Source organism: Haemaphysalis longicornis, unplaced genomic scaffold (genome assembly GCF_048455015.1).
Source record: "Haemaphysalis longicornis isolate Haplotype H1 unplaced genomic scaffold, Haemaphysalis longicornis Haplotype H1 scaffold_4, whole genome shotgun sequence".
NCBI classification, from domain to species: Eukaryota; Metazoa; Arthropoda; class Arachnida; order Ixodida; family Ixodidae; genus Haemaphysalis; species Haemaphysalis longicornis.
The window spans coordinates 17792205-17809916 of NW_027526361.1; the positions used below are offsets into that span (position 1 = coordinate 17792205).

At 47.3% G+C, this 17712-nt stretch overlaps 1 protein-coding gene across 3 annotated transcripts in view; it reads right to left on the minus strand.

Annotated features, from left to right (window-relative positions):
• LOC144178327 (synaptogenesis protein syg-2-like) overlaps nucleotides 1-17460 on the minus strand; it is a 228704-nt gene extending 211244 nt beyond the window's left edge. The window contains exon 1 of one of the 3 annotated variants that reach the window (XM_077706082.1): nucleotides 16297-17458. In XM_077706082.1, the coding sequence (XP_077562208.1) occupies nucleotides 16297-16396 (100 nt within the window). In that variant the 5' untranslated portion in view covers nucleotides 16397-17458. Of the gene's footprint in view, nucleotides 1-16296 lie in introns of all 3 variants that reach the window. The other 2 variants (XM_077706084.1, XM_077706083.1) reach the window with 2 other exon arrangements.
• Between the last annotated feature and the right edge of the window lie 252 nt (nucleotides 17461-17712).

Below are 17712 nucleotides of genomic sequence, written 5' to 3' on the forward strand. Positions count from 1 at the left end.
ACACTCAAGAAAACAGCCTTTATATCACGATTCCCACGAACCTCTGCTTCCTGCCCGTTTATAGCACCCTTTTATTCGGTGATAAAGCGAGAGGAAATGAAGTAACATGCATCAACGCACAGTTACGCCATCCTCTGTCAGCCAGAGAAATGAGTCAGTGCTCCAGAAAAAAACGGCGAGCGTTACGGAGTCAAGTTTCAGTATGAAACACCCTGCCTTGCATGGCGCTGAAATAGATGGTTGCCTGTTCCGTCGGGGCCGCTCCCCTCACGACCCGCTCCCACGCTACGTCGACGAGCACGCGTATTCGTGGACTCCCGGCACTAGATAGATGACTGAGACTTTAGCGTTCCTCAAGTGACAACAGCAACGACGAAAGGGGCCTCACAAACATGGTAGCGAAGTAGCAGCTGTGACGTCTCGAGGCGGGAAGCCGTGCCGCGTTATTTTTATATTCCACGCAGCGATACAGAGACAGGTGTCTCGCGCGCACACAGGCACACACATACACGTAAGAAGGAGAGAAAGAGAGAAATGGTTCAGAGAGAAAAAATTATAAATAATGTACCTGATGTACCTAGGTTGAAGTATCTGGAACATAAAAATGATACATTGCCCAAAATTAATCCGCTTAACATACTAGTCCGCTTACTAGTAACATATTAATCCACTTATCTTAACATACGTCACCTTTGTCAGCACTCTCCCTTAAGAGAATTTGCATAAGTAATTTCGAATGTTACATTATCTCCCACAACCGGTGCTCTTAAAATCGAATAGAATAAAACATTTGCAAGCTGCCATGAAATTTAATATAGCGGTTGATGTGACTGAATCCCGCGTAAGGGCTTTACCGTAACAAGGTGAGTACGGGTAGACGCGTCAGGAGTGCCGGACCCGAGGCTGCAATAGCTGAAAACATTTTACCTACACCTCGACTGGAAGCATCGTAGTTCGAAAAGGAATGAGTCTAAGAATGGGCCACGCTTGCTGAGGCTTTCGTCGAACCGGCTTCTCCTCTCTGCATGCCTTTGGGTCAAAGGTCGCGATATCTGCGAGGCAGCCTCTGTGCTGTCGCTGTGCCTGGATCTGTCCATGGCAGGGGATTTGCCGACTTTCCGCGAACGGGAGGTGGCAGTGAAGCGAAGCCGCGCGTCCCACGCCAGAACCTGTCCAGGACGATTTGTCTCCATCGTGGCTCGCTTGTAGCCTCCTTTCCGGGAACGGACCCAAGTCTGGACGCGCTGCTGCCTCTCACCCCTTCACCGGGACCAATCCGCGTCCCCCGAACCAGACATGATTCCTAGATAGAAATCTGGCGCCTGCAATGCTAGGAACTCAATAATATCCATGTAGAAAACTTCTTTTGATTATCGCGCTTCGCGTGTTTGTTTTAACCCTCCAGTCCTGCTGGCACTGACAAGTTCTTTTCGAAAATCAAAGCTTCCCTTTACATACAGCGCTGAAGAGGTAGTTCTAGAGAAAATCGATGCAGATGAGGTCTGAGCGCACACAAGATTCTCTCGTGCTGACGCGAAAGGACGTGGATTGATAGTCGAAAACCTGGGCGCTTTCAAAGGGTCCCTTGTTCACGAAATTTCAAAGGCCTTCGTTTCAGCTTGAAATGATGGTTTACGGGAGCACTCAATGCAGATAAGGTCTTCCTTGTTTTCCTTTTTCACTCAAGGAAAGCTCTGTTTTTCTAATTTTTGGATTGATGTCGACTATTAGTGAAAACGCGCGGGTCTTTTCATAAGAACGTAGCACTCAATACGAAATAGTCTCTGTGGTGCCGAAAAAAATAATTGTTCACGCATTTTCTTGCTTCGCTGCAAATGTCGTAGAAATAGGATAGTTTTGTGCCATTCCTGCCAGCTAGCAGCGCCTCCTCTCTACACCTCCCCTCTCCCTCCTTCTATGAAGAATGCGATAGAATTTCGCTCAATTCAATTCCATTGTCCAGTGTTCGCACTTTTCGCGCAATCTGTTGGGTCCTTTTGTTTTCATTGCAGGTGTTCAATCCGACACCTCTCGTTATATGACCTCTCTTCAACCCTGTTTATTGTGCATTGTTTTTGTTTTTACATTCGCTATCGTCAAAACATATCCAACGGGTCTTTTCAATTGAAAGAACGCTAGTACTCATTCTTCGTACTTTTCTTTTGCCTCAAATACGCCTGACGTTTCTTGTGCGCTGACTAATATGGACATGTATTTGCCATGGCAGCAGCTTCAGTAGTTTTCAACGGTTTGATTCGTATAAACACCGTGTTCATGCATTCTTTCACAACTTTTGTGGCCATACAGATTAATCGATTGACAGAGAAACGGACCAAAATTCTTTTGGTCCGTTGAGGTTGCCCACGAAATACTGTCTTTAAAATATTGAGGAAGCCTAGGCCTTTCTCATCGGTTGTGAATGTGCAAGCATTGATGTTTAATTTAACGCCGCAGTCCTCTTCGCTCTCCGCAAAGCTCGGCGCGCCGCGTGTCGAAATCCCACCAGGGGCCCCCTCCGCTTTTGTACGCGGCTCAGCACATGCAAGCGGGTGTTTTATTTTTGCATTGAATGCACCACAGCGTTACGTTTTTTTCTATTTGACGCGTACGCAATGGAACGCGTCACATTCAATGACAGTTTAGGAGCCGTTACAAACGCCGCACTCCGGACTCTGGACAACGCCGACGTCGGCTTTTTCGCGTAATGGGCCATTTAATGCTTCCGCATTAAAACTCCATACTGGAATATGTCACCCGTGAAAAAAGTTCGTACTTGATGCTTAAAGGCGGCGCAGCCACTCAACCAGGGTGCGCAGCCAGTTTTGTTGGTGTTTTTTGCGATATTTGTGTGGGCGCTCTTGCGCGTCAATTTGCCCCCCACGCCCCTTTGCTAATGTATCTCGAGAAAGGTCAGCTTGTCTGGTTTAGAGTGATACCAAAGGATATTGCCCATCACCTAATACATCGAAAAACAGTGCAATGGGAAATTTCAAACAAAAAGAATGTACAGCCACGATCAAAAGTTTACGGAACAGGGAAATGGCAATTTTAGGTTATTTCTCTTCCTTTAGCAGCCCGAAAAACTGCCGAAAGGAAGCGAGATGTCGTGGGAATACGGAACTACTGAAAGATACCGAACATAGTACTCCGGGCTGTCGTGCGGCAGAGAAATAACTCAAAATTGCTGCTTTTGGGGTCCGTAAACTTCTGCTGTTGGGTGTACATGGCTTCACTAGCACCCGAATTTTTGAGCAAATACAGAAACCTACTCGACGTAAATAGAGCGGTTTGTAGCGCGTTTAGAAGACGTGCTGAGTGGCTGTGAGACGGAAATCAACTAGTTTCGCCAAAATATAGTTCTTCATCTGTATGCTATAGACCGCTTCCAAAGAAGAAAATTCACTGCGAGATGACATTCATAGGCCGCAGTTTTGGCGCTCTTCGGCCTTGGCTGGCCTTGCGTCATAAACACACGCATGCAGGCACACATTTATAGGCCAAATTTAGAGGTATAGCATTTTGCACTCGCGCTGGCAGTGGACTTATTTTCCTACCGTAAAAATGTGGCTGCATCTTCTTAGGATCTTTTAAGTTACTTAAGTATAAACACCGCAATATGCACACATACCGATGGACGGGATGCAGTTCGAAATGTCAGACTATTAGCGCTTGCTGTAAACGTAAATCTTTAAGTTAGCATTGCTGAGACAGAGAACACGACATTTTCAGTAGCGAAACAACTTTGCAGGGAGCACCAATACAACGCGGTAAGCGACGGCAAGTGCGGAGAAGCGGTGACCTGCCTTCGCTTCCCGAGCGAGGTTCGAGGATCAGTTGAAGCTGAACTTCTGAACTCGTAGAAGCTGAACTTCTGTACGTGACACTCGCCGGAATTGATCCAAGACTTGCATGAAACGCATGACGGGTTTATTTGCACCTCCGCTTCACCCCCGGCTCTAACCACGTACCACTATGGCTCAACGGACCATTACATGAGAGAGCCCGTCAAAATGCAGCCCGCCTCGTGATGCTTGAAACGGAAGTAACGGGAGCGTTTCCGCGCGGCATGGTCGGCGCATACGTATACCAGTACGGGTTTGTTCCCGGGCAGTGCACGGTGAACGTAACGCGACGAAGCCCCAGGGAGCAGGTCTCATAATTAACGTACGCTTCCTGTGCATGGAATAAAAAGAGTCAGCATGCGCTCATTAATTCAGCGGAAACCAAGCTCCGCCGAGCGAGCAAAAATACCGGCGCACTCGAGAACGGAAGACGTCTTGCTATCCTTTGTGAGCCGCTACTTGTTCGCTATAGGGGGTCTCCTCAGCGGTGCGGAGCAGTCCTCACTTGATTTCGAGGTCGCTGTGGCACACCATTTCGAACAGACACTTTAGGGGCGAAGCACCTTAAGGCCGAGGCTTGTCCGGAGTCCGGTGTCCGTGCTCATGGCACAGCACCGTGTAAATCGAAACGTCTGTGAACAAAAGACTCACAGAATGTTAACAAGAACAAAATAAAAGGTTCACAAAAGATTAGAGAGACAGAGAGAGAGAGAGAGAGAGAGAGAGAGAGAGAGAGAGAGAGAGAGAGAGAGAGAGAGAGAAAGTGCCTGCGCATGCGCGAGGAGCATTGAATCGGATTGGATTTGGTTGGATTGGATTGGATTGGATTAAACTGAATTGTATTGTATTGGATTGGACCGGAAATAGTTTTAGCAACAGTAAGCCCTCTCACGGGTGATTTACGGTAAGAACAATCCCCAGCGCTTCGCCCACTCCACTCGTCATGATTCACTTCGTGGAGATGCGTGATTTTTTTTTGTGCACTGCCACAGCTGCGATGTGTACACGGTGGTTAATTGCGCGGGGGCGGCGCCCGCAGGTTTTCCTACTGTTGCGGCGCACCCCGGGACACCTTTAGAAACCCATCCGGGAAGCGGGCTTGAGATTTGGCATCCGAGCTTGGGTTTGTAATATGAACCCCTCATGTAGGAAATATTGTCCCTACACTGTCTGTAAGATGTAATTTACGGCATGTTTTTATCATGTCTATTGTCTTTGATATAGTTGACTTATTTGTTTTCGCCCCATTGTGGACATAAAACAAAGATATAAACTATTACGTTGGCGTCGAACGCCCTGCATGATTGGCGTTGATTGGATAGATATCGCAGGGGAATACGAAGTATGAAAGCGGTCGTAGTCAGCTCGGAGCTAACCAAGAATGGACAACAGGGAAAAAAGCGGCCTCAAAGGAGGAAGGTGGGAGGAAGGTTGTAAAGAGTTTGCACACGACTGGCTCACCTTAATTTTACCCAGACTGCTACCTGATAAGTCAAGGTAAGGCAGGTATATTACGCAACAGTGCCCGTGAGCAGCCGTCTAGACTGCTAGGTGTCTTGACAACATCTTCTCGTGCACAGCCACACCAGATGAAAAAAAAAAAAAATGGCCGCGTATATGCTCCTTCCGTTGCAAATGTCGACGAAACATCTGGCAAGTCAACGCCTCCCTTCGCTTTCCCGCTCACTGCTTATGCTGTTCCTCTTCCTTCGCACTCCTCCCGAGATAAGCACGCTAGAGGTTTGGTGAAGTCAATTTAAATTTACCGCGTCTTACTGCTCTAGGCCGGGTGCTTCTGTGCCAGCGCTGCCGTACGGCGGAGACGCGCGGGAATCGAGGCGTCCTACTTCAACGTTTATAGAACCACATTTTTTTGTTCACCTGCGTTCCATACCGACTGTGGAACCTATCTAGTGAAAAATTCGTAACTGTTTTCGTTTAGTTTCGAAGGCATTTTTTTTTCTGCATGAGGACATAGTATTTCATTTGCTATCATAAAAATCAAGCTTCCATAAAGAAACACTGCAAATATCGTTTGTGTACTGAGTTTCTGCGTCATATTTGCATAATGTCTTGTTCTTATTGAACAATGTTGACAATTGTGAACATTGCCACCGTACTTAGACGTTTAGATTTGGCTGTGGGTATATAAGACTAATGCGTTGCATCTGTTTCACTTTGGTGGGGTCGCTGAATCGAGGGCCAGACAGACAGACAGACAGACCAAAATTTTTGCGTTCAAGTAGCCCAAGAAAGACTATCGTCTTAAAAAAAGCCAGACATTCCTCACAATAACACCGATAAGCATGCGCCTCTTCATCAGCTGCCTAACTGGATGCTGGTAGTCGCAGTTTCTTTGTCGATTAGGATGCACAAGTATTTACGAGTGCGCGTGCGCGTGCGCGTGCGCGTGCGCGTGCGCGTGCGCGTGCGCGTGCGCGTGCGCGTGCGCGTGCGCGTGTCTTTCTGTCTGTCTGTCTGTATGCGGAGTTGTGTGCGCGCGTGTGCGCGTGCTGTCGTGTAAACTATTGCATCCCAATGTGGAGCGTTCTTTACAAATATTACGACGAGAAAAGGCAGAAGCGGCTGTGGCGCACACCGCCAACCAGACCTTCCGAAGACGAGGAAGAAGAGACCGGTGCGTACCGTTCAGTCGTTTTCTCATGCCTACCCACAAAATTATCGCCTTTATCACCTCGTTAACGAAGGTTGGCCTCAGTGGTCGTGCCGCCTCGTGACAATATGCTTTCCGAAGCATTGTACCATAAGCCCTGCTCCTATGCGCAGCGTTCGCAATGGAGAAAAAAAAAAAAAAAAACGGCCCCGAACCTTATATTCAGGGTTATTCCTTCTGCCACCGTCTTTATATAATCTACTTGTATTACGAGAAAATATGGTTGCGGTGCGAAACCAACCGACTAACAAACAAACCGGAACAGCACGCTTGTTGTTCAGTAAATGATAACTGGCAGACAAAAAGGAACGAAAGATACCAGCAACCGATCGGTTTACATCAGAAAACATTTCGTGCATTCTCGCATTGGCATAAACATATCGACATAAAAACCCATGCCGGTGCGTGCATGCAATTTCATTTAAACTTTGTTTAGACTGCGGATTTCTGCGTTTTCGGCCCCATCCAAGTCTCTTTCCATGGAAGTGGGAAACTGCCACAAAGTGTGGGATGCATGCGTGCACGTTAAATATTTTCCGACGTAGATAGAGGCGGCGTGGATGTAGCGGCGGCATGCGTATCGTCAAAATATTGACGCTGCGCTGCGTTTCCACACATACCGCAATGCACCTATTCTTGACCGTTTCCGGTTTTTTTTTTTTAGTGTTTCGGCGTGACGTCCCACTCTACGTGCATAAGTGCGGCGTTTTTTTTACGATCCAGTGGGTAAACGTGCCTTATGTTCCACTGTTGACGCGAACGCGAGAGCGCCGGGAACGGAAGAAGTGTTTGCGCTACCATTGAGCCGCCTTTTTACAGCACTTCGGCCCCCAGTTAAGGCTACATTGCACTCGTGCACGGCACCGGGTAGAGCGAAGCTCTCTGTGATCACAGAACGCGTTGGACACGAGAGGCAACATTTTCATCCTCCATAAAACAAAAGCTAATGCGTGCGCACGCGTGCGTGTGTGTGTGTGTGTGTGTGTGTGCGTTTGTGCGTGTGTGTGTGTGTGCGTGCGTGTGTGTGTGTGAGCATGCGTGTGCGTCTGTGTGTGCGTGTGCGTGTGCGTACATGTGCGTGTGCGTGTGCGTGTGGGTATGTCGATTTATTTTTTACTTTGGGAAGCCTTTTTATAATATTGATGGACATATGAGCCCCTATTCCAGAAGACGATTCGCTTGCGCGTGCACATATACCCAGCAGGGGTGTTTCAATCTATATCTGTTTTTCTGTCTTCGGCACCAAATGGAATTCATGTAAAGAAATATGAGGAACAATGCCTGTTCGAGAAAATCATGATCTGGCATCCCGAAGTAGCTTCGGCTTCTTCAGACGGAGCTGCTTAAGTAATAAGCTCCAGATCGAATGCCTTCTTAGCGAAAAAGAGAAAGATTGCTTTAAAAAAAGACCAGACGAACGAAGCGTGGAACAGAATATCTTGAGCTATCATCGTGATGTTTCGCAGTATTCCGCTAGCGGTTAAACAATGACAGCGCGTTTTTATCTTTTGAGCCCTTTCTTGCCGCTTCTTTTGATTCGAGTTCTTCAGCTTGGCACGAAAAGTCAGCTCTATGCAGCCAACGGGCTGGAAAGCGAATAGGGGGGAATAATTCGGTTACGTTTCCACTCAACTGAGAGCGGCAGCTTGAGTTACTCGGGAGCTCCAAATAGTAACAAAAAAGTGTCCCTCATTGTGTTTTGAATTAGGCGCCAGACAGTAAGGAAATCAATATTCCGTTTCTTTCTCAATACTAGCCGCTTTGCGAATGGCATAATATTCCGGTCCAGAATCCACTATAATGTTTCATCTATCCATGTGTTTATTAAGAGCACATGGTACGGATATAAAGGAAAAGTAAAAATAGACTTGTTGTTGGTAACGTAAGCACCGCAAAATGTTGAAATTTCGTTTGTTGAAGTGATTGGTGACGCAAACAAAAAACACACTTGATGCCGACAAAAAAAAGGTTAAAAAACTGTAGCGTGGGCATTCTGAGTCATGATGGCTGCGATAAGCTGGATTTTCTTTCGTCAAAAGACGTGCGCATCCCTGATTCGTATGCAGTATTGCCCTTTTCTTCGGCTTATGCAAATGTTTGAGTCAGAGTATGTCTTTTCCAGTTCGTGCTACGGATAGGGGCGAGGCTTTCTTTGAAGTTGAAATCAGAATATAATTCCCAGGGTTAAATTCATTTACTTACTTTTCTGTGTGCTGATGGAAGCTGAAAGGCTCAAAGGAGAGGCGTAATCCCCCTTGACAACTTCCACGTCATATTCCACGAGCTCAACAGCACAACTCCCTTTATCCAAGAAGGACGTCAACGGAATAGCCAAAACTCTCGGATGGCGCATGCAATTGCAGCAATGGCGGAACCCGGACCTGCAGTACGCCCTCCTTTACGCTGCCGACCCGCAGGCTACATTTCGTATACCTCACGGTTTATCGAGGCAAACAGAGTGTGATATACATCGCCTGCGCCTCAAAGTAGCCCATACCAAAATCTTTCGTAACAAAATCGGTCTGGTGGCATCACCTCTGTGTCCCCTTTGCCGTGTGCGAGAAGACACTGAACACCTGTTCTGCGTATTTCCACGTTTCAACTCAGCGCGAATGACAGCGCGAAGTTTACTACGGGCGAAAACTCGCAGCATAAAGGACTTTTTGGGCCCCTGGAACAGCGAAGACCATGCGGTGCGGGGTCTTAAAGCACTTGTGCGTTTTATTAGAGACTCTGGACTCGACTCCATCCTGTGCCTGCTTCTGTCGCTTTTTTATGTGTGTGTGTGCGTGCGTCCGTCGGGTAAATCTTCTTTCGTTTTTCCTTTTTTTATGTGTGTTATTCATGTTAGCATTCAACCCTCATCACATGCTCACCAACCATCTGAAGTAGCCATTCCAGCATTATGCAAAGCTGACCTTTTCGCTCTCATTAAAGAATTTTTTCCTCTCTCTCTATCCGGCATGTCTTCACGAAATGAATAACAAATTCTATCGCCTTCTTTGAAAATCCCGACAACAAAAGACTATAACTTCGGAAGTAAGCTCGACGTCTAGTAACGTAGTAAACACCTCTCACAATTGCCGTAATTAGGCTACTCGTATGCTAAAGCACAGCTTCTTGGGAAACGTCTTTCCAGGAAGGGACACAGCAAAAGCTTTTGAGCCGGAATCGCCTTTGTGCGTTGTTGTAAAGCTTACTGAGTGGAGTTGAGCGTTTCGCCTAACGTACAATATGCGAGGACATGCCGATGAACACCAGCAATGCAAGTGATCGCATGGAGCAAACGGGAAGCCGATATGCCCCTTCCAAATAAAACAACATAGTTCTTGGAAGCTTGCCTCACCTAACCCAATAGCGCACTTGAGCATCTATCAACCCACGAACAAGCAAACGGCGTGATTGCGCCTGCCGCTGTCGCGACTGTCCGCAAATGAATGCGCTTCCAAAGGCTATACACGCCAGCTGCAGTCTTCGTACAAGCCCTTGCTCATCACAGCCTCCTTCGAAGAGCCATCCCTCGTTATTGACGAACGAGTCCGCTTTCAGCCCGAGACAATGGCTGTGCGGCCCTGGCTGCTTGTCGGCGCCCATTCTCTCGTGACATGCAAGGCAACATCCGAAGCTGCCGCGCATGACAGATTGGCGCACACTCTGCCGCGACGGTTGAGTTTTACTCTTTTGTTCGGCGTGAGCCTACAGTTTTTCTTTTCTTGCTCATCTCTCCTCCTATCAACCAACCTGCCATTGATACATGCTTTAAAAAAATGGTGGCTCTCTTCGCAAACTCAGACTCGCATGGGCTTCCGAATAGCAAGACATAGCAAGAGAAATTACAGCAAGGATTATTCCGTTTCCGAATCCATTCTTGGACTGCATGCTTTGTTCTTTCGTCCAGAGCGATTCTCGCGAACAGACTTCAACATCAAGGACACACTCAATCAAAAACGCACTCCATCAACGGGACGTACACGGACACTTGGTGAAAGAGTTGGCGTGATGTCATAGAGAGCCATCGCTCGAGCAGCATTTCGGCGAATAATGACCAAGAGCCTGTCATCACGGCCGGGGATTCCAGCAACTAAAGATGCTATGCGACTACTGATATTTTACTGAGTACGACGGCAGCTTCTACTAGACGCCTCATCTGAAACTCTACGTGATTATAAGCTGAGCCTCGGAGCCACCGCACATCAATTTATGTGTCCGAACAGAGATTAGGTGCGCCGACGCTTCGTTTTTAGTGGCTACGCGTGGTTCGGTTAGAGTCGTTGTCTGAATTATTACAGCGAACAGCCACTACCGAGGCTACGCCCAGTGGCTTTCAAACGGACACTTATGTTATTGGCTTTGTCTAGTACGGAGTTATCGGTTCTCGTAGCTCTTTTGAAGTTCCCGCCGTCTTGTATAACGCCTCCCCCAGAGCGAGGAACAACAAGCTGAGTGGCATACGCCGCACAATGGTCGCCACATTCGGATGCAGTGAAGTGCGTATTCGTTCTGAATTGAATGGCGTTGCCGTCTTAAAAGACGCGATTGCTACTGGGCACAGCGCCAGCGATGACAGACACCGAAGCGCTGGCCGCCGCCGCTTTTACTTGGCGTGCGCTACCCAGAGCAGGCGAGAAAGCGTCCGCCCAAAGCTTGCCTCAGAGGGAGCCCTGCGAAACCGACCAGAATGCCTAAACACAGCAGTGCATTGCGTCACTACAGCCGACCAACTGACTGTTCACACGAAGCCTTTCGATCCTGTATGTAGAGTGTGTCTGTGATTTTTTTTTTCAAACTTTCCCTGTCGCGTCAACGCAGTGACGTTTGATGACGACCCATTACTAGGCCTTCTTACTCGTGTGACCGGTGCTGCGTGAGCGGGAAGCTCTTGGCGTCCGTCAAGTGGGTGAACTCATTGTCGCTCCACGCTCATTCACTGTTGAGAATGCGGTCACCTCACCCTTCCCTCTCTTTTCGGTGTATCTGCGTGGCGTAAAAATAGAGAGAAATAGCGCTAGTCCTTGTTCTATGTGTGCTGTCTGGGCGGTGTCCTTAGTTAAACGATTTGACCCCAGAGTCGTTTATTTTTGAAGTAGCCTTGCGAGCTCTCCCATTTCCATACTGTTTGTTCACGCAGACTTATTCTCTCAAACGTACGAGAATAAACGTTGAATGTCCATGCCGATGGCGTCAAGAGTCACGCAGGGGATATAATGGACGCCATACCATGCTGAATACGCCGGTTCTCGTCCGCTGATATCGTAAGGTCAAAATTTGAGGTTAACGAAATGTTAGAAAAACAGTTTTTACTTTGTTTAGTCGAGCTCAAGAAGCAACTAATTGACCACCATAGTCTAAACGATGGGTCACACCTGTGTTGTTGGCCGTCGGGAGTCGAACACGCTATAGATTGAAACAACTTAAATGACCAATGAAGAAAAAAAAAATAAGACAAAAATTACGGCTGGAATTCTCGCGACAATTTCTAATGTTTAATTTGTTACCGAAGAAACAAGCAACACGAGACAACGCAATGAGCGATTATTAACGCGCAAACCTTCTTAGCTCAGCACCCGACGTCAACAGTGTATGCGCACAACGAGAACAGTGTATGTGCAACGCCATCGTATGTTCACAAGAATGCGTAATTTTCGAAGTAAGACTTTTATTCGTTATAATAATTTAACTGTAGATTATTGTAGTAAAAATAAAGACAATTATTACAACCAAATGAAGCAAAATCTTTGAAATTGGGCTATCAATGATGGCCAAATCTGGCCATTTGGCTTTTGATAGCCAACTCTAGCAAGCCCCTCCTGTCACAGGGAGATAAAAAGAATATGAAGATTGAATGGCTTAAAATGAGGGAACAAAATCGTAACGGTATACCTGATCTGGAGCCTCACGCTATTACTTAGTATTACCAAAAATTATTCAAATAAAAAATGCGAAAATGAACTCACGTAATCACAAAGGTGTGTCTAATCCAGTACTCACGAGATTATCTAGTATTCAAACAAAGTATGAAAAACAGAAAAATTCGAAAATGCATTAGCAAAATCACGAAGGCCTATCTAATTTGGCGCGGTCACGTGATGAACAAAATAAACACAGAAATGTGAATAGGAAACAAAGCACTTCCTTTCCATGTAGCGAGTGCGTAGCGTTAGTGTTCAATCACCAAAGATAGGAAAGTATGAATATTATATTATCATAATAACACCACTCTGAAATTATTATTTTAAAGGCTCCTAGGATTATCGTGCGAGAGAAGTCAAGTTTAGATATTTCCAGTCGCCCATTCCAATGTTTACAGTGATCCGCATCCGCGAAGCGAAACATTCCCAATTGAAATATCTGCGACAAAGCAAAACTGATTCACATTTATTTCAGGTTGAAAAAAAAAAAAAAAAACACGTCGAGCGGGTCTTGAGGAGAATCATGCTGCAAATCGTGTCCACGAGCCCCGCCATACTGGCCTGATAGACACAGTGGATTGGCACTTTTTTCGCCGATAAGTTTGCGACGTAAGTTTAACAATGAAATATCTGAACGTAGACTCCGGAAGGCCTCCGTTCCGAAAACATGACTTGGAAAAGTAACCGGTGTGTGGATATAAAGCAATGCACAAAACTGCCGGACGTAACGCCCGCAGTGGTTGCGGCGACGAGTCATTTGGGTTCCAAAGGCTTCAACAGCGGGTTACACCTCCAGGTTTTGTAATCACAGTCGCCGAAAAGACTTCACTGCGAAAGTTCTTTACAAAAGAATGTGCTAGGCTCTTTTCAGAGGGTAGAAAAAAGAGCGCTCCACTTCAAAGGAACCTTTCACTCGCGGTATTGACATTCGCGTAAACACGCACATCGTGGAATCGGCACGTAATATACCGAGAAACCCTATTCATACAGTTCTATTCACCAGCCGCGGTTGCTTCGCGCTGTATGTTTCGTCTCAGCAAATGTAGTTGTTAAAGCTAGAGAAAAACTGGTTTCAGGACACTCGCAATATTAAATGACGTATTTTTTATTCTACTATTGTATTATAAGAAACCTTCATGACCTATTTTCATTTCTTCGGAATTTATGCCAATTGCAACCGTCTTGCAGTGCATTCTTTCAAAAGAAGCACCTATAGGACAATAGTCGTAAATGCGAACCCGGCCGCTCCAAAAAAATGACAGTGAAAGATGTAATTCAGGGGAACACATAATATATAAATAAGCCAATTACGCAGGAGAAAAGGATGTCGAAAAAAAAAAAAACATTCCTGTCGGGTTATTTTGTTGGCATTCCGAATAAAAAACAAACTTACAAACGCCCTAGGGGCAGTAAAGGTGATTGAATTTTTTTGTTCTGGCCGGAAGTTGCCCTGAAATACTAAAGCCTCACAAGTCCCACAAAATAGGCCCTAAATATGTCGTTTTTGGGAAAACTTGAGCGCTACTGTAGTAAAACGGTCGGGGCTGAACAACGCGTTTATACTACCGAAGTTGTTGTTTTTCTGGAAGCCTATTTCAAAAACCGATTTCAGTGCACCCAAATTGCTTGGAAAGCGAACAGAGACAGTTATTATTGCCCCAACATACAAAGCAACAACTAGGAGCATCATTTACTTGGCGTCGAAGTTTCCTATGGAGGTATGCCTGGTATCTAAGAGAAATATTTGCACTTTTTTCGTCGACATTTAGGTCCATAAAGAAAGAAAAACATATTCCTCCCGAAAGCGTCTACACCATGTACTGTATTGTAGGTTTCAGAAAACCAATAGCACTTGATGTCTTTATTGGACATGTTAAAGACACGATTATAGAACGTGTTCTGTTTCGTTATCGGAGCTTTTTCATTAAAATAAATGTTCGGGCTTGGTCATATCCCCAGGGCAGACTTTTTTGCACATTACAGTTCACCCAAACCCATCAACGGATGCTTCAAGCGTTAAAATCAGAACTTCCCGGAGGCGGCAGCTGGAGCGGTGATTTGTCAGGGTTGCTCCACAAACATCAGGGGCGCATCGCAGAATGTGTGAACGCAATGTGTACGGCCGTGAGAGGGTGCTCTCTACCTAAGTTTTCCGTCATTCTCTTGTTTATTTTTAGCTTCCTATTTTGCATAACCTTTGCCCTGTTAATTTGTTTATTCTTCAGCTCATTGTAACTGGCAAGCGCTCTCATTAGCAGGGCTGACTTCTTCCGGTTTCATTCAAGGGCTTTCTCTCTCTGTCTTTCGCATTTTTATTACAGGAACGAAAATAAAATTTTCATCTGCGAGGACGTGTATATTAACGCGAAATTTCAATATCCGAAGGAACTATAGTAGGTTCCCCTGCATAATATTTACTCTCTAAACGCCGTGGAAAAAAGTCTAGAAATATTTCGTCCAAAGTTTCTAAACAATGTTCCGGGAACCTGAAAAAAGAAATGTTTTCAGCCCCTTTCCCGCAGTTCCTCATCGGGATATGTTCCGTTTCGTAAAATAACTTCCGGAGAAAAACGACGCGAACGGAACTAGACAACCCCACACAACATAAAGCACCGAACACTTGCTGTAAAAATAGTTCATCCCCAAAAAATGAGGGAAAAGAAACAAAAATTCTGGGCCCTTACAACAGATGCCTAACGTACGAAAACGAAGGGAAGGAGTTAGTTTGTGTACGTTAGAAAGACCGGGACGACACTCGAGAGATAGAGATTGGTACAGTATACCGTTGAGAATGCATTCAGTACACATAAAGGGGCCGCAGACCAAACATTTGAGATTACGAGGGCCCGCTGGCGTCGTTCTTTCGAAACGAGGGCGTGTTTGTTCTGCGGTGGCAGCCTGAAATGCGGCCGACACCACGGTGGTGCTCTAGAAATAGACCCCGGCCATCGCAAACCATCGGTGCCTGGTAGGTCGGCAAAGGCTGACAAACATACCAGAACGGGAGCCATGTTCAGAGCGAATGGCAGGAGTTAAAAAAGGTTGCTTCTGTAGAGCAAACACAAATGTACGTTTGTGAATCTTGCGCTTGTTTACGCACACCTTACAGTACACTCAGCACGGAAAAGATCCGAGTTCAGGCGCAATCTCTGCTTGACAGAGCAAATAAGGCTGACTGAGTATTGCGCAGTAGGCGGCCTGCTTTGTTGCTGTTCGAGGTCACAAAATGGAACCGGGTTGGTTTAAAAGAAAGTGGAAAAACGCGAGGTGTGCAAAAACAGTCAACATCACTGACTGGCTACGTTCTCCGCCGTCTCAGAAATGATGTGCACGAGTGTTGAGCAGCCTTGCTATTTTACTCCGCCCGATAGCAGTGCCTTGCAAACAAGGAGCTTAGTGGAACTGGACGCCTCTGTGATACCCGATGTCGTTTCGATCGTTATTATCACAATAAAACGGCTGGCAAGTAGCGGGTACTCATCACGAAACTTTGTATCCGCTCGCGGAGTTTGTTATGGCGGTAATATTTTGTTAATCATTAAACACACACACAAGTTGCCAGATGCCCTGACCTGAAGGGAAGGATGGCATAAAATAAACTGGAGGTAAATCTGCGTGATCACTGAAGAGCTGAAAGGTGGAATAACCTCCCTGGCAAACTCCGGGTGAGAGAGTAAACAGGAGTGTTACTAATATTCGAGCGGGCAGCATTGGTAAAGGGGGCAACATTTTTAACCGAACGGGCCCTTTCCCCTTCTTTCTCATTTGAAACCCGTCATCCTGGTAAGTGGTCCTAGCTGTCTCTTCTGAACAGTGCTTGGCAGAGTGAGGTATTCGCCACGTCTAGGGGTGCCCAAGTCGGCAGACTCACCAGCGGCCCAAGCGGGCCGCAAGCTCCATAGGAGACAGCAGTGGCCGAAGAGCCAGCACAGGCGCAACCGCCAGCCGGGCTCTGCAGCGAAGCTCCGCATGGTTGCGACGCCGGGGGCACGGGTTGTAACGCATCCAGCGACGCCTCGGCACGCACACACGACACTGCGACTCCCTTAGCGTCGCGGTCAGCGCACTTCCTCGCAGGTGGCCCACCGATGACAAATGCGATCACTCTCCGGCCAACGACTTCCGCCGGATCTCCTCTGCCCACCTTCCTTCCTGATTTTACTTTTCAGGAAGAAGACACTTCACGCACTATGCGGTCGACGGGAAATTCCGAGTCTCTTGGGTGAAATCCGTAAGAGTAGACGATGTCACACTTTCACCGTGCTGATTCAGACGTCTCATCCAACCCGCTGTTTTCTGTCTCGAAACGACAGCGTTATTCGCAAAAGCTCTTAGTTTATGCACTTCAATTAAATTGAAATAAAAAAGTGGCAAAAACCGGGAAGCCTTTACGCCCTACGCACCCTTTATTTTTTTTTGCGCAGTGTAAGTATTGCACGTGTTTTCTGTCGATCCTTAAACGTTGCAATTAGAAATAAAATTTCTTGTCCTTCCTTACCACCGGTGCTGTAACGATTGGACGATTCTCACACCCCGGCCAGTTTCTTTTTACACTTCAGACGGCTTTCGTAAAAAAATAAAAAAAAAAGTTGCGGAAATGTTCGCTAAAACAAACAGAACGCCACGCCACACCTGACCAATTGTCAGCCGCTGCTGCACTCAAACTCTGCCGGGCCAAAATCCCGAGGCTGCGGCGCCGGTGTCCCTCAGGGCGACCTTCTGAACAGAGGCGGAAGAGACGGGCACGGACAATAACACCGCGCGCATCAGTCGGAAAAACATCGCCGGTTGAGGAGGCCGAAGAGCAGAGTACACACGAGGCGCTAACCAGAGCGCGCACTGCACCTCTTCTTCAGATACGGGGCACGAACAAGGAGAGCAACATTTAGCCGGCCGCTCCTTCTCATCGCCGGTCGCAGCGTTGGGCGCGGGCGGAGGAGGCGCGAGGGGCCTCCGAGCTCCGAAGAGGGCTTCTCGCGAGCATCAGCACGGGATACGAGTTTGGCTCGTCGGCCGAAGCGGCGGGCGACGACGCTGCCTGCGCGGACCGTCGCGTGGGGCGCTGGCCCCCCCTGGCGCGGGCGGCTGCCGTGATGCGGCGCCGCGATCGGCGTCCCGACCCGTGACCGCCGCAAGGCCGCTGGCGGCGCCGGCACCATTTGCGAGCAGCCCCAGCGCCGCCCACGTGCTTCAACAGCGACCACTGGAAGAGGCTGCTGTCGCCCCGAGGCACAACGGGAGATGCATCAGCCCTACTCATAGGAAGCAGACCGCCCGGAGGATGCGG